Source organism: Malus sylvestris, chromosome 3, assembly GCF_916048215.2.
Source record: "Malus sylvestris chromosome 3, drMalSylv7.2, whole genome shotgun sequence".
NCBI lineage: Eukaryota > Viridiplantae > Streptophyta > Magnoliopsida > Rosales > Rosaceae > Malus > Malus sylvestris.
This window is the reverse complement of record NC_062262.1, coordinates 1,085,179-1,110,914: the sequence shown is the minus strand read 5'-3', so window position 1 is coordinate 1,110,914 and position 25,736 is coordinate 1,085,179. Positions and strand designations below refer to the sequence as shown.

At 39.7% G+C, this 25,736-nt stretch overlaps 1 protein-coding gene and 1 pseudogene across 1 annotated transcript; one reads left to right on the top strand and one right to left on the bottom strand.

The window, feature by feature from the left end:
- The window catches only part of LOC126615377 (lignin-forming anionic peroxidase-like), a 43,758-nt pseudogene that overhangs the window by 5,865 nt on the left and 12,157 nt on the right, over positions 1-25,736 (bottom strand).
- On the top strand, positions 16,213-18,202 carry LOC126616029 (peroxidase A2-like). The gene is made up of 4 exons (XM_050283974.1): positions 16,213-16,537; positions 16,832-17,020; positions 17,327-17,489; positions 17,628-18,202. Exons 1-4 carry the CDS (start codon positions 16,325-16,327, stop codon positions 18,035-18,037), a joined length of 975 nt encoding a protein of 324 aa, XP_050139931.1. The 5' UTR covers positions 16,213-16,324; the 3' UTR covers positions 18,038-18,202.

Sequence of the window (25,736 nt, the reverse complement as noted above, 5' to 3'; positions counted from 1 at the left end):
TACTACAACAAGTTCGAACAGGGTAGCAGAGCTATTACAAAGGTTTGAAGAAAAGGTTATCCCGCGGGGGATAAAGGCTTGTCCCGAATGGGATGAAGGCTTGGGCTGACTACAGCTTCGTTTTGAAGGTAAATCTGGCTTTGAGCAGAGTTTGTGCTTGCATTTGTTTGTTTGATTGAGTGTCCTTATTCCTGTCTTCTCTTTCTCATTTTATAGATAACTCGGTTTGGCCTCTTGTAGCAGCAGCCTTGCCCGAATGCGGTTTGAGGGTGATGACTAATCAGCTATTTTACATGTAATGCCATCATAAAGTACTTTATGGGCTGTGTAGCTGGTCAGTCTATACCACTTGTTCCTTGGGTAGGTAAGCAAGTGGTCCTTATGAATTGTATCAAGTCAGAAAAGGCTCTTTCCTGCTTTCCTAGGTTTCGGCCGGGCCTTGATCTTCTACTCCTTCAGGCCTCCTTTTAGGCCAGCTTCTTTCTTGAGCCCAAAGTCAAGTTTTAATCCAAACACCACCACACCACCACACCATGAATAATGCTTGTCACGTTCGGGCATGTAGTATCGTAGAAAGTTGAGCTTAGTTGAGTGGAATTTCCTAACACACTGGTAGTAACAAGAACAAATATTACTGCTACAATTGAAAAGAATGCATGATGCGTGATTCATTTTTCTTTTTGCTCATGGTGATGCTTCAATAAACCTCTAAAGAAGGAAGGAATCCAAGAACATGAAATAAATAGAAAATAATCAAAGGTGGTGTCGAACGTACACAAGAAGGATGCAAAATCAGGCGGAGAAAATGAGACTAATTAAGCCTCCTTTAGCTCCAGAAAGGTTTTAGAATAATGAAACTAGGAGGTTGCTATATATAGTTGTTGTAATTTGAAAGGTATATAATTCTTTTAATTTGAAATTTCAGTTTGGTTGTGTTTTAATTTGATGTTTAACTGATATAATTTATTTACACATAATATTTTGAGGATTATGAGAGTTTCAATTTACATAATTACTATTTTAATTTCTACATTTAGTCTGTGGGGGTTACTAACTTCCTTTTTTATTTTTTATTTTTTTTCCTGAACGAAGGTTACTAACTTACTAAAATACTTTATGAGATGAGGTTACTAGAATTCTTGGTTGATTAAGAAGACACTCATTCGCAACGGACTTTCAGCTTGTTTATGGATTCGTATGTTCAAGTCTTGTAAGTTGTGTGTACGTACTTGCACATAGGGAGGGTGCAACGACTTTAGGACAACGTCTTTGACGTGCATATCACACAAGGTTTGCTCTATTAGATTAGGACCAGGGAAGCAGGTTAGGGTAGAGAGCTTGAAGTATATGACTCGAGGAGTCGTCTTTTTTTTTTTTTTTTAACAAACGATAGTATCTATACTAAGGAGTGTAGGAGAATAGATTAAGCCTCACACTAAGTCAGCCATAATATGTGGTTCAACTTTGCCATTGGTGAAAATTTAGCCTAAGATCTCTCACTTACAAGTGAAAAGGAATACCACTAGACCAAGTGGCATGACCAAGGTTCTAAAAAATGCTAGGCGCTAGTTGGGTGGCAAGCTGACGTCGAGCGCCTAGGCGGGATCTAGGCGGGCGCCTAGGCGGATTTAGGTAAATTTCTTATATATATTTTATGAATTAATTAAATTCACTATATCAAATGTAAATAATTATTGACTAATATGTTATTTCTTATAGAAGAACATACATGTTGATGCATAAAATCAGTGAGGACTTTGATAAAACAGAAAGTGTTAAGTTTGTGACCTTCGCTAGATTGCTCTGGTCACTAGTGTGGATAAGTATGCAAATGGATAGAGACAGGGAAGCAAACACAAGATGTACGTGGTTCACCCATATTGGCTACATCCACGGAGTAGAGGAGTTCTCATTAATTGTGAAGGGTTTACACAAGTACATAGGTTCAAGCTCTCCTTTAGTGAGTACTAGTGAATGATTTAGTACAAATGACATTAGGAAATATTGTGAGAGAATGATCTCTATTTATAGAAGAGAGTTTCTAGTTTCATTCTGACATTGACACGTGTCGTTTTGTGGGTGAAGCTTTTGTGGGTGAAGCTTTTGTTGGTGAAGCTTTTATGGGTGAAGCTTTTGTAGGTGAAGCTATTGTGGGTGAAGCTTTTGTAGGTAAAGCTTTGGAGTTGAAGCTTTGTAGGTGAAGCTTTGGAGTTGAAGCTTTTGTTGAGTACCATGAATTGATTTTTCTTCACACTATCTTGATCAAGATAGTGTGAAGCTTTTGAGAATTTGTAGTTGTCCTCCATTGATGAAGCTTTTGTTGGGTACCACGAATTGATTTTGCTTCACACTATCTTGATCAAGATAGTGTGAAGCTTTTGAGAATTTGTAGTTGTCCTCCATTGATGAAGCTTTGTTGAATTTCCTTTTTTTTTTTGGGAAACTAGAAATTTGAAAATGTGGAAGAGACAACATATACAAATTTTTCTTCCACATTGTTGAGCAAGAGATTGTGATGCAAGCCACACCTTGTAGTAGTCGATGGTTTGGATGAACCATATAAATTGAATTTGCTTCGAAGGTTTGAGAATTGTAGTTGCCCTCCATTGATGAAGCTTTTGTTGGCACCATAAATTGGTTTTGCTTCACACTGTCTTGATCAAGAGTGTGTGAAGCTTTTGAGAATTGTGGTTGCCCTCCATTGATGAAGCTTTTGTTGGCACCATAAATTGGTTTTGCTTCACACTGTCTTGATCAAGAATGTGAAGCTTTCTATGAGTTGTAGTGTTTGCATTGTTACAGAGGGGAAATGTCTGAAGCAGATGCAAGAGGGCTGAATAGCTTGATCTTCATATGCCATGCACTGAAGTTGTTGTTGGCTTGCAATAAGACTTTGTTGGTGACTATAACTCTTGTTGGGCATAAGTGCTCCCCTAGTTGAGTTGTCAAGCTTGAGGGTTTTTGATTATTTGTGAATGCTAGGAGTTCACATGTACAAGTTGTACCACTCGTCTTCTGGTAGGTGGAATGAATGGTGAGTTGCTTTCATCAGTGGTACGAAGGTGAGTTCCTTCATCACCTTTCATCACATTTCATCACCTGGTTGGTGGCACGAGGATGAGTTCCTTCTTCACCTGGTTGGTGGCATGAATGGCAAGTTGCCAAATGATATTAGAGTACAGGTTGTACATTTCATCACCTGGTTGGTGGCATGAAGATAAGTTCCTTCTTCACCTGGTTGGTAGCATGAGTGGCAAGTTGCCAAATGATATTAGAGTACTGGTTGTACATTTCATCACCTAGTTGGTGGCATGAAGGAGAGTACGGGTTGTACATTTCATCACTTGGTTGGTGGCATGAAGATGAGTTCCTTCTTCACCTGGTTGGTGGCATGAGTGGCAAGTTGCCAAATGATATTATAGTACGGGTTGTACATTTCATCACCTGGTTGGTGGCATAAAGGAGAGTACGGGTTGTACATTTCATCACCTGGTTGTTGGCATGAAGATGAGTTCATTCTTCACCTGGTTGGTGGCATGAGTAGCAAGTTGCCAAATGATATTAGAGTACGGGTTGTACATTTCATCACCTGGTTGGTGGCATGAAGGAGAGTGTGGGTTGTACATTTCATCACCTGGTTGGTGGTATGAAGATGAGTTCCTTCTTCACCTGGTTGGTGGCATAAGTAGCAAGTTGCCAAATGATATTAGAGTACGGGTTGTACATTTCATCACCTGGTTGGTGGCATGAAGGAGAGTGTGGGTTGTACATTTCATCACCTGGTTGGTGGTATGAAGATGAGTTCCTTCTTCACCTGGTTGGTGGCATGAGTGGTAAGTTGCCAAATAATATAAGAGTACGAATTGTACATTTCATCACCTGGTTGGTGGCATGAAGGAGAGTACGGGTTTTACATTTCATCACCTAGTTGGTGGTATGAAGATGAGTTCCTTCTTCACATTACATCATCTAGTTGGTGAGAATAAGGGCAAAGTGTCGAGGCACATTGTAGCAAGTGTCGAAGACACAAAGTATGTTGAACCATTTCGAAGCACAATTGGCTTATGTATGGATGTGTTGGAATGTATGATGTTTATGTATGAATGTGTTGGAATGTATGATGTTTATGTATAAATGTGTTGGAATGTATGATGTTTATGTATGGATGTGTTGGAATGTATAATGTTTATGTTGATTGATATGAGTGATGCTTATGAATGTTTTGCTATGCATGAAAGGATCCATGCTTTTGACATGTGAACCATGTTGGTTGTAACACTTAGTATCACATACTTTATGTCAAAGTACGCATGTTGAAGCTCTGAGTTGGAGTATAAGGGTAGGTCAGCGTAGACCAAGTGTTCCAGTGCTAGGAACGCAAAAGACTCAGAAGAAGTTGTCTGAATTCCCTCTTCTTTAAATATTTGCCGAATGGCTTGTGTGACAAAAGATCTCAAGCGATTGAGAGTCAAAACATTTGTAATGTGTATGCTTTCTTATAATAGCATTTCCTTCAGTACCTAGTCATTCACTTTGAAAAAGTGAGGCTTGGCCCCATAGTCATAATAGTCGACGGTACGTTCACCCCTGGTTGTCTCATACGAACTTTTATCCCTCTTGTTGTAATAGGCTTGCTGAGAGTAAAAATCCTTCATCTTACCAAGAGACATATACGTTTGGTGACTTAGCGAGTAGCTAAATGAGGCAGGAGATGATGTAATGGGTATCTGAATGGCCAATATCTCCTCATTTGGTAGAACTTGACTTCCACTTCCCATTTGTTGATATGGGTTAACCATATGGGGGTTCCCTTGGTATGTCATTGCTTCGGCGGAGGCATGGTTGTAAGCCTGTGTCATCACCTCAGAGTAAGTCTTCCAAGTGTTGGCATTGATCATGTACTTGAAGAAACAATCACGTAGGCCTGCCGTGAAGGCCTTGATGACGGTCTTGTCATCTGCCTCAGCACAGCGAGAATACTCATAGCTGAAGCGATCGGCATACTTTCGTAGTGACTCGTCCGGCTTCTGGCGAATAGTGTACAAGTTATCTGCAGAATGCAAGTGATCGGTTTGGAAGATGTGTTGAGAGACAAACAGTTTCCTCAATTTCTCAAATGAGTCTACTATCTCAGGTGGATGACGGCAATACCAGTTTAAAGCTTCGTCAGAGAGGGTGGAGGGGAAAAGAAGACATCGCTTTTCGTCGGTGTGCATCCGATATGCCATGGTGGACTCAAAAAGGTTAAGGTGTTCAATTGGGTCCTCCCTTCCAGTATAGAGTTGTAAACCAAGCTTTTGTTTTGTCTTCGCTTGAAAGGGGTGTCGAGGATCCTTCTTGTGAGAGGGCCAGGCCTGGGTTGGTTCCAGTCAGGTATCTCGGCTTGACGTTCGGCGTTCAACTTGTTTACTTCCTCAAAGAGCTGTAGGACAAGGGGGTCCTGAGTGGAGTCATGTACCACTGGAATTTTCTTTCGTAAGTCTCTATCGCCTCTTGGAAGTAGGAAAGTTTGAGCAAGGGCATGTGGGAATACCTCAAAGTCCCCCGTACCTTCATGTTCCTCTGGAACCTGTCGTTCCTACCCTAGATTGGCAGCTGGCCTGGGTCGTGGGAGGGAACCAAGTCTTTCAAAAACCCTTGGGTCATTGATCTTCGAGCATATGTGGAGGGGATTCTCTCGACGTTGCTTTAGGAAGTCTCGGCAGTCACGATAAACGGCTTTCGATCCTTCCAACTCTTCTGCAAGGAGGTGTCTTCATCCACTTCTTCTACTTCGGGTCAAAGCATCTGGGTTGAGAGAAGTCTCATGTTGATCAATGTTTTGATGATTAACTCGCTCCTCATCAGGGATACCCATGTCGAAGGGAGGTGACCCTCCGTGTTGGAGGCACCCATATGATGGTTGATGTCCACAGGGGCAACGAGCTCGCGTGTTTGAGTACGTCTAATTTCGTAGAGCGTCTCAAAGAGCTTCTCATACTGCTCTTTGAGGACTTCATTCTTCATTGCTATCTTGTTGTCCTGAGCTTCTAGCTCATCGACTTTAGCTTGAAGATGAACCCTCTTTCCTTCCTTCTTTCATTGCTTCGCACTAGGTGCAAGAGGGGTGTCATTTTGTGTGATGTAGCTTCCTTCGCTCCCCATGTTGGAGAGGGATGCCTAGTTAAAAGAGAGTGTACGAATGGTGGAAACCAGCTTGGCAAAGCTAAAGAGAGTAGGAATAAATGTCGTTCCCACAGACGACGCCAAATGTTGATGCACAAAATCAGTGAGGACTTTGATACAACAGAAAGTGTTAAGTTTGTGACTTTCGCTAGATTGGTCCGGTCACTAGTGTAGATAAGTATGCAAATGGATAGAGACAGGGAAGCAAACACAAGATGTACGTGGTTCACCCAGATTGGCTATGTCCACGGAGTAGAGGAGTTCTCATTAATTGTGAAGGGTTTAGACAAGTACATAGGTTCAAGCTCTCCTTTAGTGAGTACTAGTGAATGATTTAGTACAAATGACATTATGAAATATTGTGAAAGAATGATCTCTATTTATAGAAAAGAGTTTCTAGTTTCATTCTGACATTGACACGTGTCGTGTTGTGATTGGCTTCTGATGTTGACACATGTCGCACTATGATTGGTTTCTGATGTCGACACGTGTCGCGCTGTAATTGGCCTCCTGGTTGGAGGGAAACTCTTCTGGGTCCTTGACGGTATAACGTTGACCGGTGCTCATATGTGAATGTTTTATGTACATATATAAGAGCAACTCCAGCGTTGCAAAGGCCCTCTAGGGCAAAGCACTATTGAATCCACCCAGTGAACAGTAATTGCCTTTAATGAATAGTAACCGCATTTTGCATCTCCACCCCTAAATTGAATAGCCATGGCAATAAGTAATAAAATATTAGTATTTTTTCCTCACCCAATCCATACATCCCCATCACCCTTTCCCTTTTTCCCCTCATTTGACTGGTTCTTCCTCTCTTTCTTTCTTTCTCTCTCTCTTTCTCCCTCTCTCTCTCTTTTCTTTCTATCTCTCTCTTCCTTTTTCTTTATTTCTCTCCCTCTTTTCCAACTCACTCTCGTGAGCTCTAGTCCTCATTCATCTTCAAACCTTCAACAAATCAAGCTAAAAAAATAATATTTTTGAAATCCCTGGAACTCCAGGAACCTAACCATGGCCTTGCATGTGGCATCGCTGCATGGTGCGAGGTCCTACCATTGAAGCCGAGAGCTTGAGCTCTCAATCTCAAAACCAGGTGATGTTTCTATCACTATCTTGTGTTCTTGAGCTTTAAATCTTGTTGTGTTGCAATTCTTGTGGTTTAATTCGAGGGCTTAATTCCCTACATGCATCCTATTCTTTTTTTCAGATTCTGACAAAGGAAAACGGACGAATTCGAGCCGGGTCACCCTGAGGTCAGCTACACATCACACAGCCCTCAGGCTCTCGGGCGATGGATTCCCGCTTGGCCTGTCCATCAGGCCTTCCCTGAGCTCCATTGCTCGCATGGGCTGGAGCCAATTGTTGGGGCAATTGGGTGGTTGGAATCGTCGGTCCATTGAGCTAAAGAGCACGCTAGAGTTGCTCTAATATGCTTGCCTAGGAAAAAAAAATATTATCTAAATAATTTATAATTTATATAACACACACACACACACACACACATATATATATATATATATATATATATATATATATATATATATATAACCCACATATATATATATATATAAATATATCCCAAACTTTTTAAAATATAAAAAGCCCACATAGTGGGTGGTTTTCATTATTAAAAGTTAAAACCATTAGCTGTCAACCTTAGGTGGTTTTCATAATTAAAACCATCAGAGTTCATGGTTTTCATAATTGAAATGTTTAAGTCTCCTGTCCACCTTGGGTGGTTTTCACATCACCCGTCCACATTGGGTGGTTTTCTAGTCCATGCACACTCTCCATTTGCCCTTTTTTCATCACTAGCACGACTTTGGGTGGTTTTCTAGTCCATGCACACTCTCCATTTCCTCAATGAATCCGGTTTCTAGTAGCTTGTTGATATCCGCCTCAATAATCGCTACTCGTTCTGGTGCGAAATGTCACCTTTTTTGGATCATAAGTTTGGCAGCGGGATAGACATGCAGCTTGAAACAAGCTATCGCTGGATCAATGTCGGGCATATCAGATGGTGACTATACGAATACGTACCGATTTTCCCTAAGGAAAGCCGTGATCTCTTCCTTCTCCGATGGGCTCAGTCATGAGCCTATTCTACTCGTCTTTTCAGGTTGGTGAGGGTCAAGAGTGATGTTTTCAGCGTCTTATTCGGGTTTCCATCCTGATTCATCTTCCAGGGCATTGTCGACCTTAACGCCATCTTCTTGACCTGCCTGCTGTAATTGTTATTTGGCGGAGGTAGAGTCGTCTTTCTGCACTTCAGCTGCTACTACTGGGGCAAAAGATTTCTTATTCGACTCCTTGAGAACTTATACAGTGCATCGCCTAGACATGACCTGGTCGCCTTTGATCTCTTTGATTGCTTCTCCCGGGATGCAGAATCAGATCCTCTGATACTCGATCGATGTCACAGCTCCAATCTTCACCAGCCAGGGACGACCCAATATCCCATTATAGGGAGATGGGTCACCGACGATCATGAAGGTCTGCGATTAGACAACATGTGGGCTAGTTACGTCAAGTGTGATAGTGCCAATGATAGTTAAGGTGAGTCCATTGAATCCGGTCAAAACCTCTATTTTATGTTGGATCGTACTTTCCAGACCTATCTTTTGGATGATTGACAGTTGTAAGAGGTTAACTGAGCTGTCGTTATCCACCATAACTCTGTCAACGATGGCGTGGGCCAGTTGTACAGAAATCACCAGGGCGTCGTCGTGGGGAAAGTCTACTCCCTCAGCGTCCAGCTTGGTGCAGTCGACGATTGGTCCAAGCACAACATCTGTGGCTTGAACCTGATTGACCGATCTCGCCTGGTGGATTTTCCTTTTCTTGGAGTTATTGGTGGCCCCTGGATGCTCGGATTCGGCAAAGATTATGTTGATTCGGATTGTCTTTATTGGGGGTTCGGCATCGGCATCTGTTTTTCACCTTGGCCGGGCAACTGGTCTGTCGACATACTGGTCGTACTTGCCTTCTTTCACGAGTTGCTCAAGGTACCTCCTCCATATGGTGCAATCATTGGTTGTGTGCCCATGACCTCTGTGGAATGCACAATATTTGGTCTGGTCCATCTTTGAGGTGTTTCACTTTAAAGGTGGCGGCGGGTTGAACTATGGCTTGTCCTTGAGGTCGTGAAGGATTTGGCTGATCGGGATTGAGAACCTGGTGTATGTCTTGGGCGCCGTGCCTCCATTCGTTAGGGACTGGTCCCTGCGTTCATCTCCTGGCTTTCTTTTGAGTCGGTTTTGTGGCTCTACGTGGCTGCTCAGGTAGATTTTGGGAGCGTTTCTCCTCATCCCAAAGGGAGTGCTTTTCTGCCAAAGTATAAGAGTTTGCTAGGGATATGTTCTCACCCACAATCAATTTTCTTTGAAAAGCAGGTGATCTGCTGGGAATCCTTTTCGGAAAGCTGAGCTATCATTGCATCTGGCGATCTTTGCCTTTTCCACCTTGAATCTCTTGACATAAGTGCGGAGTGACTCATTCTGGTCTTTCTTCATGCTGAAAAGGTGGTAAGATTTCTTCTTGATCGAGTGGTATAACGAATATTCCTTAGTGAAAACCAAGGAAAGTTTGTCGAAATTCCGGATTGAACGTGGCGGCAGAGTGTAGAACCAGTCTTGAGCCTCGCCTTGTAGCGTCATGGCAAAGATCTTGCACATGAGAGCGTCATTGTTGGTGTAGAGGGTCATGGCACTTCGGTAGTGCATCAAGTGTCTGTCTGGATATTCATTTCCCCTAAACTAGGTGAAATGTGGCAGGTTGAACTTCCACGATGGTTCCGTCCGCTCGATCTCGTCTGTAAATGGTGACTTGTTTAGGTTGGCCACGTCTCTACGGAGGGCATCGTCGGTAGTGTCAATTAGCTGGAATCCGCGCAACTGCTCTGCTATGAGCCTTTATACTTCCTCCTAGATTTGCGCCTGGTGGGGCTACGAAGCCTCCAACTGCCCCCAATGTTGACATGCCGGTCCATGTTACTCTTTGGCTCGTCCTGCTTGTATGTGTCGCGGTTGTTGTGCACGTAGCCTATGTTGTGCTGCTCGCCATCACACCAGGTGGTGGTTGCCATTGGAACTTGAGCCGAACTACTCACATGCTATTCTCTGTGCGTCATGCGGTTGCCTACTCCGTTACCTCTTAAGAGGATCTCCTTGCGGGCCTAGCCTCGTGTGGAAGCTTTTCCCAAAAGGTCTTGAGTGCTTGTCGGAGTGCGGACCCAACCTCGAATGCACACTGACTCGTGAGCTAAGTCAAGAATGAATGCTTCTCTGTGCATCTAGGCTGGAAAAGACATTTCCCTGAGGGCCCAAATGAGAGTGTACACTGCCTGAACGCTCGGTTCATGACGGGCTGAGCAGTTCTTTCTCGGGACGTCGCTGGAACGAGTCACGTTTTTCGGCCATTGTTTTGCTTCGGGACACATCATTTGGGGTGCGCTGCATCTCGATGCGCTCGAGAAGTTGGTTCACCAAGATGATCTACTGCACGAGGGCATTTGTCAAATTAGTGACCTGCTGAGGCAGTGGGTGCTTGCCATTTGGATTGGAAGAGCCTGGATGATGGGCATCTCCATGTGTGGTGGAAGTATAGTAGACTGCAGGTACAAAGCTTGAGCCCAAAACGGGTAGTCCTACAGAAAAGTGGGGTGTAAGTAACCCTGAATTGATCGCGGGTCCGATGGTCAGAATCTGGATCGTAGGATGAGGCGTTGGAATGGATTGGGCTGCAGGTCGGGTCGTTAGAGCGGGCTGTGGGGAGCGTTGGACCGGTGCCTGCTCGCCTTGAATCTGCATAGCCATGGGCCCTTTTGGCCGTTGGGCTGCCACATCTTGGCATGTTGGCTGAGTGGCTTGGGCTTTGGTCTGTTGAGCTGCTTGGTTGGCAGCAGCTACCGAATTCTGGGTTCGGGTTTAGGCCTGCTGTGCAACAAGGCCTGCCATTGCATTGGGCGGGGCCTCCTGCCTAGGGCTTGCTGCGGCAGCTGCTAAGTTTGGGGCATCTTGCCCAAAGGTTTGGAAGTGGACCTGGGCCTCCTGCCTAGGGTTTGGTGGAAGTGGTGTCGTGGCCTGGTGGCCTTGTCGTGGCTGCTGGGTCACGGTAGTGGTGGTGGTGCGGCTCCATGGCGGTAGGGCTCCTTATGCTGTCGCGTTGAGCCTTGAGGATCTTTGTCTTGGGGCTATGTTCTCGTCTCCATTCTTCGGTCCAAATCTTTGCACGTACGGGTTTCGTTCGTCGTAGTTTCTGAATTTCCTACCATTGTATCCTTTGTCTAGGGATTAACTAAGAAACTTTTCTAGGAAAAATTAATTGATACGATGTGTGAGAAATTCAACATAACAGAAAATTCAAGAAACTAATGCAAAAGGCTTCTTTGAGTAACTCTCAATGAAAGCACCAATTTGTGGATGCAAATTTCCGCCGTCTTCAATCTTGACGAAAATGCACTTGTAAAACAATCAACACCTTTAATTATAGACCTAAGCCTCACGCGCCCACGAGGTGGTGGGGAGGGTTAGGTCAACGGATCTTTGAGAGAGTAAAGTGTTTAGGGCTTTTTTAGGGCTGCAAAAAGCTCTCCAAAATTGGTAGAATATGAGGTATTTATAGGGCTAGGGCCGGCCATCTAGGGTTTAATGGAGAAATATTCTCTAAATATTCCCAAGATATTAAATAGGAGATAATATCTTGATATAATAGGGTAATAATCCTTAATTGATTTAAATTAGGATTACTTACTTGATTGGAGTCAATTTTTAATTATGAATGTATTAAAGATAGGATTTGGGTAATTAATCCTTATCTTTAATTCCTTGCCATGGCCAGGTGAGCTGTGGACAGTTGTGTTCAACTGCTGGGTCCTTCAGGGATGTGACATGCGCGTAGAAAATCTGAGAAGTCTGCCCATTTATCAAGGGCAATCTTGTCATTCTTAAATAAAAGTTCATGTGTCGCCTATAAAATTTTTGGGATTATTTTAGGCTCCACAATGCTAATATTATCCATTAATAATATGTACACCTACTTATTTAATGAGTGCGTCCATATAGCTACTTTCGTACCCATACGGTTTGACAAACTGATAGAAGTTCTTCGATTGGCTCCAATTAAAGCCTCCAATCCATATACAAAAATTCTAGAATGCTGGGACTTCATCATACATATGTTTTCTACTCCCTACAATATCCAAACTGAAGAAGTCTCTTTTTCTTTTCTTTTTAAAAAAAAAAAAAAAAAAAAAAAAAGATACGATAGTAGATTTCATTTCATCGAAAGCATTCAAAAACCAATCCATCTCTAAGCATACATGCATAGACAGTGACAATACTAGGTGGGGCATAAGTCCATTCACACTTTTGCTTCAGAGAAGGGTCGACTTTTGCAAGACGATGCGCGATATGAAATATATCAACAATATTGCTTTCAGGGTCTAAATATTACCCTTAGGCCATCTCCAACCGAAGAGTCCAGAGGACCAGAGGGCCGAAAATAGGCCGAAAACTGTCTCCAACCGAGGGCTAGGCTAGAGAGCTCTGGAATCTGGGAGGGCCCCACGGGATCAGAGAGGGCTAGAGGGTTGGAAGGCTGGCTGGCTGACTTTTTTTTTTTAATGCTTTGTTATTTCTGTCGGTTATAGCCAACAGAAATAATATATACTATATTATTAGTGTCGGTTATAACCGACACTAATGGCAATGTTAGTGTAATATCAGTTTGAATAGTGTCGGTTAAAACCGACACTAATTTGAATTCTAATTTGAATTCCAACGGCTAGCCAGTCACTAGTCGTTGTATTCAATTTTTTTTTTTTATGAATTTAAACCTTTTTTTTTCTATAACTTCCTATAACTTTTTTTCTATAACTTATATTTTACAAAATTTGGTTCATATTTTTTTTAAATTCCATTTTTTTCCTATAAATTCTATTTCACAAAATTTGTTTCATATTTTTTTTAAATTCCATTTTTTTCCTATAACTTCTATTTCACAAAATTTGTTTTATATTCCATTTTTTTTCCTATAACTTCTATTTCACAAAATTTATTTCATATTTTTTTTAAATTCCATTTTTTTCCTATAACTTCTATTTCACAAAATTTGTTTCATATTTAAGTTGTAGTTTTTAAATAATAAATTATGTTTGGCCCTATGACCCTTTGGCTCTCGGTTGGAGACGGTTTTTTGTGACAGGGCTAAAACAAGCCCTCTGGCCCTCGGTTGGAGACGGAGGCAAATATGGCCATGTACTGTTCATTAAAATATTAATATCTTGGAGAATCTTGGAGGGCTAGAGGGCTAAAACGAGCCCTCTGGCTAGCCATCGGTTGAATACAACGGCTAGTGACTGGCTAGCCGTTGGAATTCAAATTAGAATTCAAATTAGTGTCGGTTTTAACCTACACTGTTCAAAATGATATTACACTAACTTTGTTATTTCTGTCGATTATAACCGACACTAATAATATAGTATATATTATTTCTGTCGGCTATAACCGACAGAAATAACAAAGCGTTAAAAAAAAATAGCCAGCCAGCCCTCCAGCCCTCTAGCCCTCTCCGATCCCGTGGGGCCCTCCCAGATTCCAGAGCCCTCGGCCTAGCCCTCGGTTGGAGACGGTTTTCCGGCTATTTTCGGCCATTTGGCTCTCTGGACCCTTCGGTTGGAGATGACCTTAGGTGTTGTTTGGTGACTAGAATTGGAACAGATGGTTACTGGATTTGGCACCTCATGGAATTCATGGCATATTTTAAGTTCCATGGCATATTTTAAGATAGACATAAAAGAACTTTTTTTTTTTGACATTTGAAGGGATTAGATATGGAGAAAACTTATCTAGTTAATCCTCCAATTTGGGAGGGCATTGGCATGCATAAGATTTCTTAAAGAGTAATTCTCCGTCTGCATTCATGTAAGATGCAATTTTTTCATTTACTCCTTCAAGATATTTTTAATATGAAGGTTATTCATTCTAATTCAATTCTAGATACCAAACAAAACCTTAGTTTCATTTTATCTAACGAATAAGCTAGTTTTGGTCTAATGAATTTCTCTTCTCATCAATGTTGATTTGCCTCTAATTAGTTCCATATGTCTAGTTACAGTTAGATCAGTGAATACACCATCTGCTTAATCAATATTGTCATCCAGATCACCATCTGCTTAATTAATATTGATGAGAAAATAACCGGTGGGACATTCAAATATTGATGAGAAAATAACCGGTGGGACATTCAAATAAAGTAAGGCATTTGAATTTTGGAAAAGTGTCTTAATCAAACTGTGATAACCTTTTTTTTTTTTTTTTTTTTTGAAAGACCTGTGATAACCTTTACACAAAGAAAAGTATACCAAAATCCCTATGTTGTTTATTATGCATGGAAGAAATTGGTAAACATCATTACTGTATGTTATCCATAAGCATGCATACCCTAATTGTATGGATATAAATTTCTGCAAATTATAGATTTGGGCAAATAATCAGTGGGACGGTCAAATAAAGCAGGGCATTTATTAATTTGGATAAGTGTCTTTAATCAAACTGTGATGACCTTTATTCCAAGACAAGTGTCTATATATAAAGCTAATGGAAATGGTGAATAGTGATTTTGATGTCAAATAAAGTAGGGCTAGTAATAATATGATTCAATTTATCTATTTTTAAACATGTTCAAAACATCTTAAGAGATGTGTAATGCCGGTTATAAAAAAGGTCTTTCGCACGCGGATAATAATGTGATTAAATTAGTTGTCAAATGATTGTTTTTTTAACAAACGATATTATCTACACTAAGGGAGACGGGTGTGGGCTTAGCCTCACAATGTGCTAGCAATAATGTGATTGAATCAGTTGTTTATTAAATATTATTTTCTCTATTTTCAAACACGTTCAAAACATCTTAAGAGGCATGTAATGCCGGTTATAAAAAAATGTCTTTCTCACGCGGATAATAATATGATTAAATTAGTTGTCAAATGATAGTTTTTTTTTTTAAACAAATGATATTATCTACACTAAAAAGGAAGGGTGGGATTAGCCTCACAATGGGTTAGCAATAATGTGATTCAATCAATTGCTTATGAAATATTAATTTTTCTATTCTTAATGTAAATTCTATAAAGACCGATTTTATTATGTGAATTCAGCTGCTGTAATTAGTTTATGAGAACTTTCTTCTAGCATAATATAAGATTATTCATTTATTTCAAATATTTGACTTTCCTTTTATCAATTTACACATATAAATACATTAACGTGTAAGTCGCGCATAGAACGCCGTGATTCAAAAAATGTATTCTGCACTCGTGTGAGCGCGTGCATGAAGGCTAGTGTTAATTAACCAGATGGTATATTCGCTGATCGAATTGACCATCATTGCTTCATAATTCCATTTTTCTTCCCCAGACCAATTCTTTTCCTACTGAATTTATTATTATACTAAGTCATCAATAGAGACCATATATAGCGAATCTGCTAGGAAAACTAAATTTATAGACAAATTTTGTAAAGTAAATAACATAGAAGTTGAAATTGAAATGATACTTAAGCGTTAATAAACGTGTTCATTCCTATTAGTGACACATCATTTAATTTGTAAACTTCGTTTACAAATTTAGTCTCCTTAACATTACCCATATATGGCCCCTGGACTTTTGAAATAGGATAATGCTAGAGAAATTAAATTTGTAGGCAAAATTTTGTAAACTAAATAACATAAAAATTGATGATTAACATGTTTATTTCTTATTAATGATATATAATTTAATGTACAAATTGACCTAGCATTAGTCTATGAAATATATACAAAACTTTGATTAGAATAATTGCGCGTGCCCTCCACGGGAAAGTTTGAAAATTCTTCAACTTACAAGCATGACGTAGAAAAGTTCCTGATTGCAATAACAGGCCCACATCAGCTTAATTATCTGAAAATTTCAACATATGAATATTCAAAGAACGATCATTCTGGTCATTTGCTTATAGCATGCACAAAATACATAGCTCTTAGATCCCTGAAATCTCACCCACTACTCTCTCTATAAAAGGGTACAGTATTAGCCTCATAGAAGCCATCTCATCTCCCAACATAAGAGCTACTATACCTATAGATAACAACCTCGCAATTTTGAATTTCCTAATTAATCATCATGTCTTTATTTTCAATTGCAGCAGCAATATTTGTTCTTGTTACTGCTAGTATATTGGGAAATTCCAACGCTCAACTGAGCTCAACTTTCTACAGTACCACATGCCCGAATGTGACGAGCATTGTTCGCGGTGTGGTCGAGCAAGCTCAACAGAATGACATCCGAATTGGTGCCAAACTCATCCGAGTTCATTTCCACGACTGCTTTGTCAACGTACGTAAATTCATTAAAGAATATGTTATATAGTGATAAAAATATCATCCAGTAACATATAATGTGATATATATTTTACAGAAAATTCTATGTATATGAGCATCCGCTTTTTATAAATGATGGATTTGTTAATAATGGATTGCGAAGACGTCAAAAAGTTTTTCTATTGATATGTCAATATATCGACAACCCGGCTATTAATAACGAACTCTCTGTCAAAACAAGAATTGTGTTTTTATGTGCTATAATAATTAAATTTAATATAATGGTAACGGTAACGGTGCATGCATGCAGGGTTGTGATGGATCGATTATGCTGGACAACACAGATGGGATAGAGAGCGAGAAAGATGCACCTCCCAATCAATCGACAGACGGATACGACGTTGTAGATGATATCAAAACTGCGGTCGAGAACGTTTGCCCTGGTGTTGTCTCCTGTTCTGACATTTTAGCAATTGCTTCTCAAATTCTTGTTTCTGCGGTAAGTACATATTAAAAGTTCTAATTAGTTTAATTAATTAATTCGCGTTACGTTATTTAATAAAATTTAAAAAATAAAAACTGATATTTAAGAGGAGGACCAAGACCTGAAAGAAATTGGGAAATGGTCAATATTCCATCTGAGAACCAGTCCCAAGGAAAATAAAAAAGAAAGCGAATGGCGGTGAAGAGACAATCTGATTAATGAATAATTCTTGGAAATTTGGAGCATATATATTTAAGCAGTTCCTGATATATTATTATCCAAATAGTTCCTCAAATAATACTTCTATTGGTATTGTTGCAGAATGGAGGGCCAACGTGGGAAGCTCAATTGGGAAGAAGAGACAGTAGGACAGCCAACCGAGCTGGTACCAGTGCCATTCCAAGCTTTCTCGAAAACCTTGAGCAAATTTCACAAAAATTTCGCGATGCAGGATTAGATTCCACTGATCTGGTTGCTTTATCAGGTAACCCTAGTAATAGACACGCAATTGACCGGAATAATAGTACAACTAATTACCAGATTAACCTAGTAGTATACACCAATTAATAAGTCAACCTCTAATTATTTTGAAAGATATAAATGTAGTTGTTTCCTTTCTTAGGTGCTCATACATTTGGCCGGGCAAGATGTTCAACTTTCGTTCACCGCCTCTACAATTTCAGCGGCACTGGCAACCCGGACCCGACCATTGAAGCCGGATACTTGGAAACCCTCCGCCAAGCATGTCCTCAAAACGGCAGCGGAGATACGTTGAATGACCTTGACCAGTCCACCCGCGATGCCTTCGACAACCACTACTTTACAAATCTCCAAAACAACCGCGGGCTTCTCCAGACCGATCAGGTGCTGTTCTCAACTAGCGGAGACACCGTTGCCATTGTGGACCGCTTTGCAAATAGCCAAAGTGACTTCTTTGATAGCTTTGGTCAGTCCATGATCAATATGGGAAATATAGCAGTTTTGACAGGCACCGATGGAGAGATTAGGACTGATTGCAGAAGGGTTAATTAATTGAAAATTCGTCATTAGTATTTTGAAAAAGATGATTAAGATTATGTATGTGCCCTAAATATATAAGGGCACTCCGTTAGTTTGAGGCTTAAGTATTTTATCATTTTATAGGCAGCCTATTTCGGCCGCGAGTCTGCTGTTCCGTAAATGGTGTCTCCTTGTTTATTTTTTGGGTGCTTTAGATTTTAACCCTTACAACTCATTATTTCTAGATAAAAATCCATCTATCTTTAAAGATCTCATATAAGCCCAAATTTATAATTTGCAAACATATGGGAACACTATTGACCTATTAATACAATTTATTTACATCCATGCCACTCATACTTTATGATCCTTTTTCCAAATTCCTAAATTTATGCCAAATTAAAAGTAGTAGAAAAAGTGAAATAAAATGTACACACTGTTTGCATTAATTGTATCCATGTTAAACTATAAAAGTAGTTTTTTTTTTCTTGATATATTTTGTAGCAATTTTATCCATATTAATTGGTTGGTAAATTAGTTTGTTCCAATTATTTAAAAAAAAATACTACACCTATATCATATATTTTGAATCAAATAACATTCCTCTAACTTGTAGGTAAATTGTTTTCTATGTATTATAATATATGTTAGACACGTTTTGTTGTTGTATAAACATGAGTGGAACATAATATTGTTGATTTTATACATCAAACTGCATTTCTTTTGTTATAGGTAAATTATTTTCCATGTACAAGTACTTATGTTAGGCATGTTTTGTTGTTGGTACATACAATATTTTGTATCATTTTAAAGAAAGATATTACATTACACCCACCCATGGTATAATTGTTGTAGGTAAATTATTGGAAATTAATTTGTAGTTAGGTAATGAACATTTTGCATCATTGGAAATGAACATTTCAAATAGTAGGTAGGTAAATTAATTTGTTCTAATTATATTAAAAGAAATTACACTACACCTAGTTATATTTAATTTTTCCAATTATTAAAAAAATTTATACCACACCCAACCAACTAACATTTCTCCAACTTGTAGGTAAATTATTTTCCATGTATTGTTAGCTATGTTAGGCACATTTTATTGTTGTATAAACATGGGTGTTACATAGTATTTTTAATACTATGCATCAAACTACATTTCTTCTTAATATAGGTAAATTATTTTCCATGTATTAGTACACATGTTAAGCACGTTTTGTTGTTGGTATAAACATTATTTTGCATCATTGTAAAACAGAGATATTGTATTACACCCATGGTATAATTGTTGTAGGTAAATTAATGTGCATGCAGATAATGAAATACAGTGTTCTAATATATTAATAAAAAAAGGATAAATTCAAAAGTATTCAAGAGTAGGGTGAAATAACTTAATCGAATAGTTTTATGAAAATTCAAAACCTTTCTAAAAAATTAATATGCAATAAATTTTTAACATTAATGTCTTGTTTTTTATTATTGCAAAATCATTTACTCTCTCCTTACAATTAATTGTCTACATCAAATATGTAATAGGGGTATTTTAGGCATGTGAAAAATGTAAAATGTGTGAAGTAATATGAAATTAATGAATTCGCTTATGTGGATCCTAGTCACTGGGTTTTCTTTGAGTAAAAAAATTATGTAGGGTTTTATATGAAGAAAATTAAGTTTGAAGGGCTAAAATCATATTTTCAGTTATTTTTTTTTGACACGAGTCATGCCACTAACTCTAACTTTAACTCTGTTAACTTTTAATAAATTAAAAAAATATATAATAAAAGTAAAATCAGTTGACAGTTCGTCTTCTACATCTGTTCGTCTTCTCTCCTAATATGTATTGAAAACAAAAATTTATTCCATTAAAGAAATACAAAACAATAAACACAATGGAAGTCTGGAACTTCCTCCAATCTTTTCTCAGCAAACAAACATGAAACACTCATCTTCATCCCTGACGAAACCTCTTTTTTTCTCTCCTCCGCCATTAAAGAGAACCAAAACAATAAACACACCAAAAAAAACCAAAACAATAAACACACCAAAACCCAACACAGGAACTTTAGAGCTCCTTCCAATCTTTTTCCCAGCAAAAACAGTAACCCCAACAGCTGCTGTCCATGACAATTATCACCGCCATTCAAGCTTCATTTCCACTCTCTCTTTCTAAATCTGACCAGCGAAACCGCATATGATGAATGAATCGAACCTTGCGATCGGTTCAGCTCTCGCCGTTTATTATTTTCGAGTCGATTCAAATCGAGTTTATATCGATCGACCATATTTCTTCCTTCTTCAAACCAAATTTACATAAAATTTGTTGTTTGTCGGGCTGGGTCGATCACAATTGGGTATTTGAATAGACAAGAAGATGGCGGAGGAGAGAAGACGAACAGATGTAGAAGACGAACTGTCAACTGATTTTACTTTTATTATGTATTTTTTTCAATTTATTGAAAGTTAACAAAGTTAAAATTAGAGTTAGTGGCATAACACATGTCAAAAAAATAAACAAGGAGACATCATTTTCGGGATAGCAGACCCGTGGCCGCCTATTTCTTTTCCTCGTAGTTCTCTTACTTATGTTGGTCTAGGGGTGGGCAAACGGGTCCTGGACCCGCGGGTAGGGGCGGGTACGGGGTGGGTCCATATTCTTTTAGATACAAAACGGGGCGGGGCGGGGCGGGTCCAAGTAAACAAAGGGGCGGGCCGGTTCCAATTTTTTGAAGTCGCGGGCCCCCGGCCCGAACCGTTTGCAAACCTCACACACTCTTAAATCTCTCTCACACACACTCAAATCTCACAAACGCACACACATCTCAGCTTTCTGGAAGATTCTCCCGAGTCATCCCGAGTCCTCCCGAGTCCCTCCCTGTAGATCCCTCTCTCTCTCTTTCAGTCTTCCCTATCGATCTCTCTCTCCCGGAGTCCTCCCTCTCTATTCGTCGATTCTCCCGACATGTTGGTAGGGAGTTGCAGGGTGTGAGGTCGAGGTGGGGTTACAGATCCTGCTAAAACGAAGATCGGCTGTGGGAGATCAGAGTAGGAGGTCGATGTGCAGAAAGGATGAAGGAGCCGGACTCACCTGCTCGGTCTTACAAGGTCCTTGCTTCGCAAAGTCCTTGCACGCTTCGCTACACAAGAATCCCGAGTCCTCCCTCTCGATCTTTCTCTCCCAGAGCCTTCCCTATCGATCTTTCTCTCCCAGAGCCTTCCCTATCGCTACACAACACCACCATCGCCATCGTCTCCTGACTCTTCTCCCAATCATGACCACTCATCATCGCTGTCGAAAACACCACCATAATCTAAGCGGTTCAGCAGCTACAGCAGCTAATGGGTATGCCTAATTTCGCATTTCAGTATTGTTGGGTAGAATTGAAAGGAACCCAGATGGAGAGTTTTAATTTTTATTTGAATTGCATGTTATCCAGATGAAAAATTGAATTTTCGAGCTACGGTTTTTCGATTTTTTTAATTTGGGATTTCAATTTTATTGCTTTTTCTCATATATGATAATGGTTATGGTTTTTCTACGAATTCTGATTATTTTATGATCTGGGTTTAATGATTTTAGATGGGAATCAAGTATAATACGTGTGTAGAGGTTCTTCTTTGAATTGCTATGTGTGCAACGACTTTGTTCAGTTAGTTATCTAATTGTTGATTCTCAGTTAGGGTTTTGAGCATTCAATTCTTTGTGGGTTTGATTTGTCAAGAGTTTTTTTTTTTTTTTAATGAAAGAATAAGAATTTACTTGCTTTACTGAATTTTGGAAAATCATGCTGTGAAGGATCTTGCAGGACTTGTTGAAGTCGTCTTTTTATCCGCTTTGGGAGCTCGATTTGGCTTGATTTCAAGCTACTGGTCCGAGTTTGGTTATCCTTCTGATGGCAGCAGTGGCGGAGGATGATGCAGCGGCAGAGGATGAAGGTGTTAGGGTTTTTTTTTATGCTGGGCTTGGTTTCGTTGTCCTATTTGGCCTTGTAAATGTGAATGTGTTAAGGTTTTTTTTTATGCTGGGCTTGGTTTCGTTGTCCTATTTGGCCTTGTAAATGTGAATGTGTTGTTGGTAATAAAAAAAAGTAGCCCAATGTCAAACCCAGAAAAAAAAAGAAAAAGTAATTGGACCCGTAGACTCGTCCAGAACCGGCCCGTTTAAAACGGGCCGGGTTAGGTCTGGTTCCTAAATTCAAAATCTCTCTACCCGGCCCGTCCCGGCCCGTTACATTTTAAAACGGGTAGGTCCGGTTTCTCCAAATTTCGGCCCGGCCCGGCCCGTGCCCACCCCTATGTTGGTCCATGTTGTCAAATTAATGTTGATATACAATTAAAAAAACAAGTTATACCTATATTATTTTGTAGCACCAGCCTTATTTTACATCGTGGTCAATTTTCTCATGCTATACATTTGACACTTGTACCCTAAAACGTCAACGTGTTGTTCATCTATATGTTAAACTTGTATATAATTAAATCAAATAAAGCGCAACCTACAGAATACTTGGAGAGTAGCCATTAATCTAAAGCACGATTGCTTAGACCTCAAGAAAACCTATGCACTGCCATATATTCCTAATGCGGCGACTTAATGAGAAGTAGAGAAATGTAAGACCTCATATATTTGTTAAGATAGCTGAAGAAGAAGAAGATAGAAACGAGAGAGAACAATTTGTTTGTTATTTAATCGTTAGGTGACCAACAAAATTACAAAATTAACTATCCTCTGTCAGGAGATTAGTGATTACATTAGGCGGTTCCTCGAACCAATCTCGTCGTTGATTTAAAGTAAGACCCACCTGCGCCAATCTATGAGCAAGCTTGTCTGTCTCTCTACGAGTATGATTGATTTTGGTTTGTTGAATGGAGCGTATGAAATTGCGTGCCTCATTTACTCTATTTCCCCACAAAGACAAATCATCTTCCGTGTGAAGAGTTATAGCAGCAAGGACCAAAGCTGCGCCTCCCTTCAGTTCCAGCTGTTCCGTGCTTAACTCTCGGGCCATCAGAATTGCAGCACGTGCTGCCTCCAGTTCTGCTAACATCGGAGATGCTATGCCTTCCATTTTCATTGCCATTGCCGCCAAAAACGGCCCCATGTCATCTCTGAACACCACTCCAATCCCCCCCCCCCTTTTTTTTCCCTGTTCCTTCCAAGCCCCGTCAAAGTAGCATTTTAACCACCCTGCTTCTGGTTTTTCCATCTGTCCACAACCTCAAACTGTCTGTAACTCCTTTTTTTACCATGCCACTTACCACATCCATATTAAGGGTTAATCCATTAGGATTCCTTTATCCCTAGTTAATCCAATATTAATTAACTAGCTAGAAAGCGACCGGCCTTAGCTTAATTGAATCCCTAAATCTTAACTAAAAAAACTTACAATCCTACAATGATTATAAAACTATGTTACAATATGTGGAATGATTATAGTAAATGATTGTATCAATACCATGCAATAACTTTTGCAACTGCAATTATATGGACCACTAGTACTATTTCTCAATTAATGAAGAAATTACTATATATCAAGCTAAATTCCCCCGCCCCTAGTGGCGCTTTCATCTGTCCCACTCCTCTTCCTCCTCCATCAAAATTCTCCACTCCGTCAGCTAAGCTTTGATGTCCATTGCTCTTCCCCTCCATCCCCCACTTACTCACCTTCCGCTCACCCATACTCGCCATCCCGCCACTAAATCTGAAATTATACTCCTGCTTTGTCTAGTCATATGCTCAAACGCTTATCCGTATCCCAAAACTTCCCTTTGATGCAGATCTCTCCGCAATGTGCCCCCTAGTTCTTAGCTTTCTCAACAACACTTTGGTACGTAGCCGTGGCGAAGCCACGTGAGGGCGAGGAGTGGCGTCCGCCACTCCCCTCGCCGGAAAACACAGCCCCAGCGCAGGATCAGCCTCCCCTCCCGGAAAACCCAACCCCTCCATGGCTGTTCTACCTCCGCCACTGTGGTGCACCACGGACCTGTCCTCGGTTCGAGTTCTTGCTTGGGAGGGTCCTAGGGTGTGCGTGTGTATAAGATTGTGGGTATGGATGTTGCTCACGGGTAGAGAGGGAGAGGGTGAGGGCGACTTGAGGGAGAGAGAGCTCGGGGAGCTTCGAAGAGCAGAAGAGGGAGTGAGGGGAGAAAGGAAGAGAGATGAGAGAGGGAGTACGGGAGAAAGGGACAGATATTAGGGGGTGGGCCCTTGGGCTCACCAATTAAGACCCCAAAACTATTTTTAATTAGGAGTGGGGTGTGACATCACGTATAGGCTTGTTTGTATTAATACATTATGAACGACAACAGTTGTAACTTGTTTGTATTAATATATTACGAACGACACTTAAACTTTTTACTATATAAAAGGATTTTGTTGTCTACATATTTTTTGGAATTTTGTACGGTTTTAAATTTCGCCCCTCCCCTTAAAAATTTCTAGCTTCGCCACTGGTACGTATGGTGCAGATTCATGGATTGACGAAATTAGGATCTCAAGATCGTATTATACTCACTTGGTCAATTGAATATGTGCGTGATAAATGTCCCATTTTCGTATGAGCTCTCTTTTCATTGTATTTTGGCTTGTATCTACGATGGTGACGTTTTCTGCACCGACAATGGTGGTGCCAGCTCTATGGGTAGAGTTTGATGCTAGGGTTTGATGTATTATGGATTGCTTCTACTTTTTGGGCTTCAGATTAGGTTTTGGGCTGATGTTCGTTTGCTTTTTTCTATTCATAGGGCCTTTTTGGCTGTTAAATGAAATGCACTCTCATTATTAAACAGGAAGGAAAATTAATGAAAATGGCTTAAAAACTTTGAGTTTTAACGATAATGATAAAATAAATAGTAAAATGAATAGTACTATATTTGACTTTTTAGTGTAAAAATGTGATTTTTCGTTAAAGTGTATTGTACCGCGAACTTTTTGTTAAAACTCCCTAAAAATGGAGCAAAGGGGGTTTGAGATAAGTTTATTATAACAAAAAGCACCTTTTAACTTTATTTAATATAAAGGACTTGAAATTTAATAAAAAGACAAAATACAATATAATATGGATAAAAGCTAAAGTCTCATCAATAATAAAGAAGCCCACGTGCAACACTAATTTTTTTTTTCTAGCTAATGCCCTTGACAGAAGTCTCATTCCATCAAAAAGTTGAATTTTTCCATTAGACCATCCCCAACCGAATGGTCTAGAAGGCCAAAGGACCGAAAATAGCCCGAAAATCATCTCAAACCGAAGGCTAAGCCAAAGGGCTCATAGGCCCCACGGGACAAAAATGGGCCAGATAGCCAACCAGCTGGCCATCTTTAGCCAGCTAGCCCATTTTGTGTTGTTTTTTTTTTCTTTTCCACTTGCCCAACCCAGTTTCTTTTTTTTTTTTTTGGGTTCTTTCAGACCACTTTAGGTTTAGAGTTTATGAACTTTTTTGGTCACAACCTATTTTTAAATATTTTTTTAACAGCCAACTTTTTTTTTTGGACCTTTTTTTTTATTTCTAATTTTTTTCCTACACCATTTCTTATATATTTTTCACAATTTCATACTGTCTTACCTTATTTTATTTTAATTTTTTACATTTCATACTATAGCCCTTTGGCCTTCGATTGGAGATAGTTTTTTGTGATAGGGCTAAAACGAGCCCTCTGATCCTTTGGCCCTCGGTTGGAAATGGACGCAAATATGATCATGTATTGTTCATTAAAATATTAATATCTTGGAGGGCT

Excerpts from the sequence above, each read along its gene's own strand:
- LOC126616029 (XM_050283974.1), top strand. The coding sequence starts at position 16,325 with ATGTCTTTATTTTCAATTGCAGCAGCAATATTTGTTCTTGTTACTGCT. Across the intron at positions 16,538-16,831 it reads TCCACGACTGCTTTGTCAAC|GGTTGTGATGGATCGATTAT; the intron begins GTACGTAAATTC and ends GCATGCATGCAG. Across the intron at positions 17,490-17,627 it reads TGATCTGGTTGCTTTATCAG|GTGCTCATACATTTGGCCGG; the intron begins GTAACCCTAGTA and ends TTCCTTTCTTAG.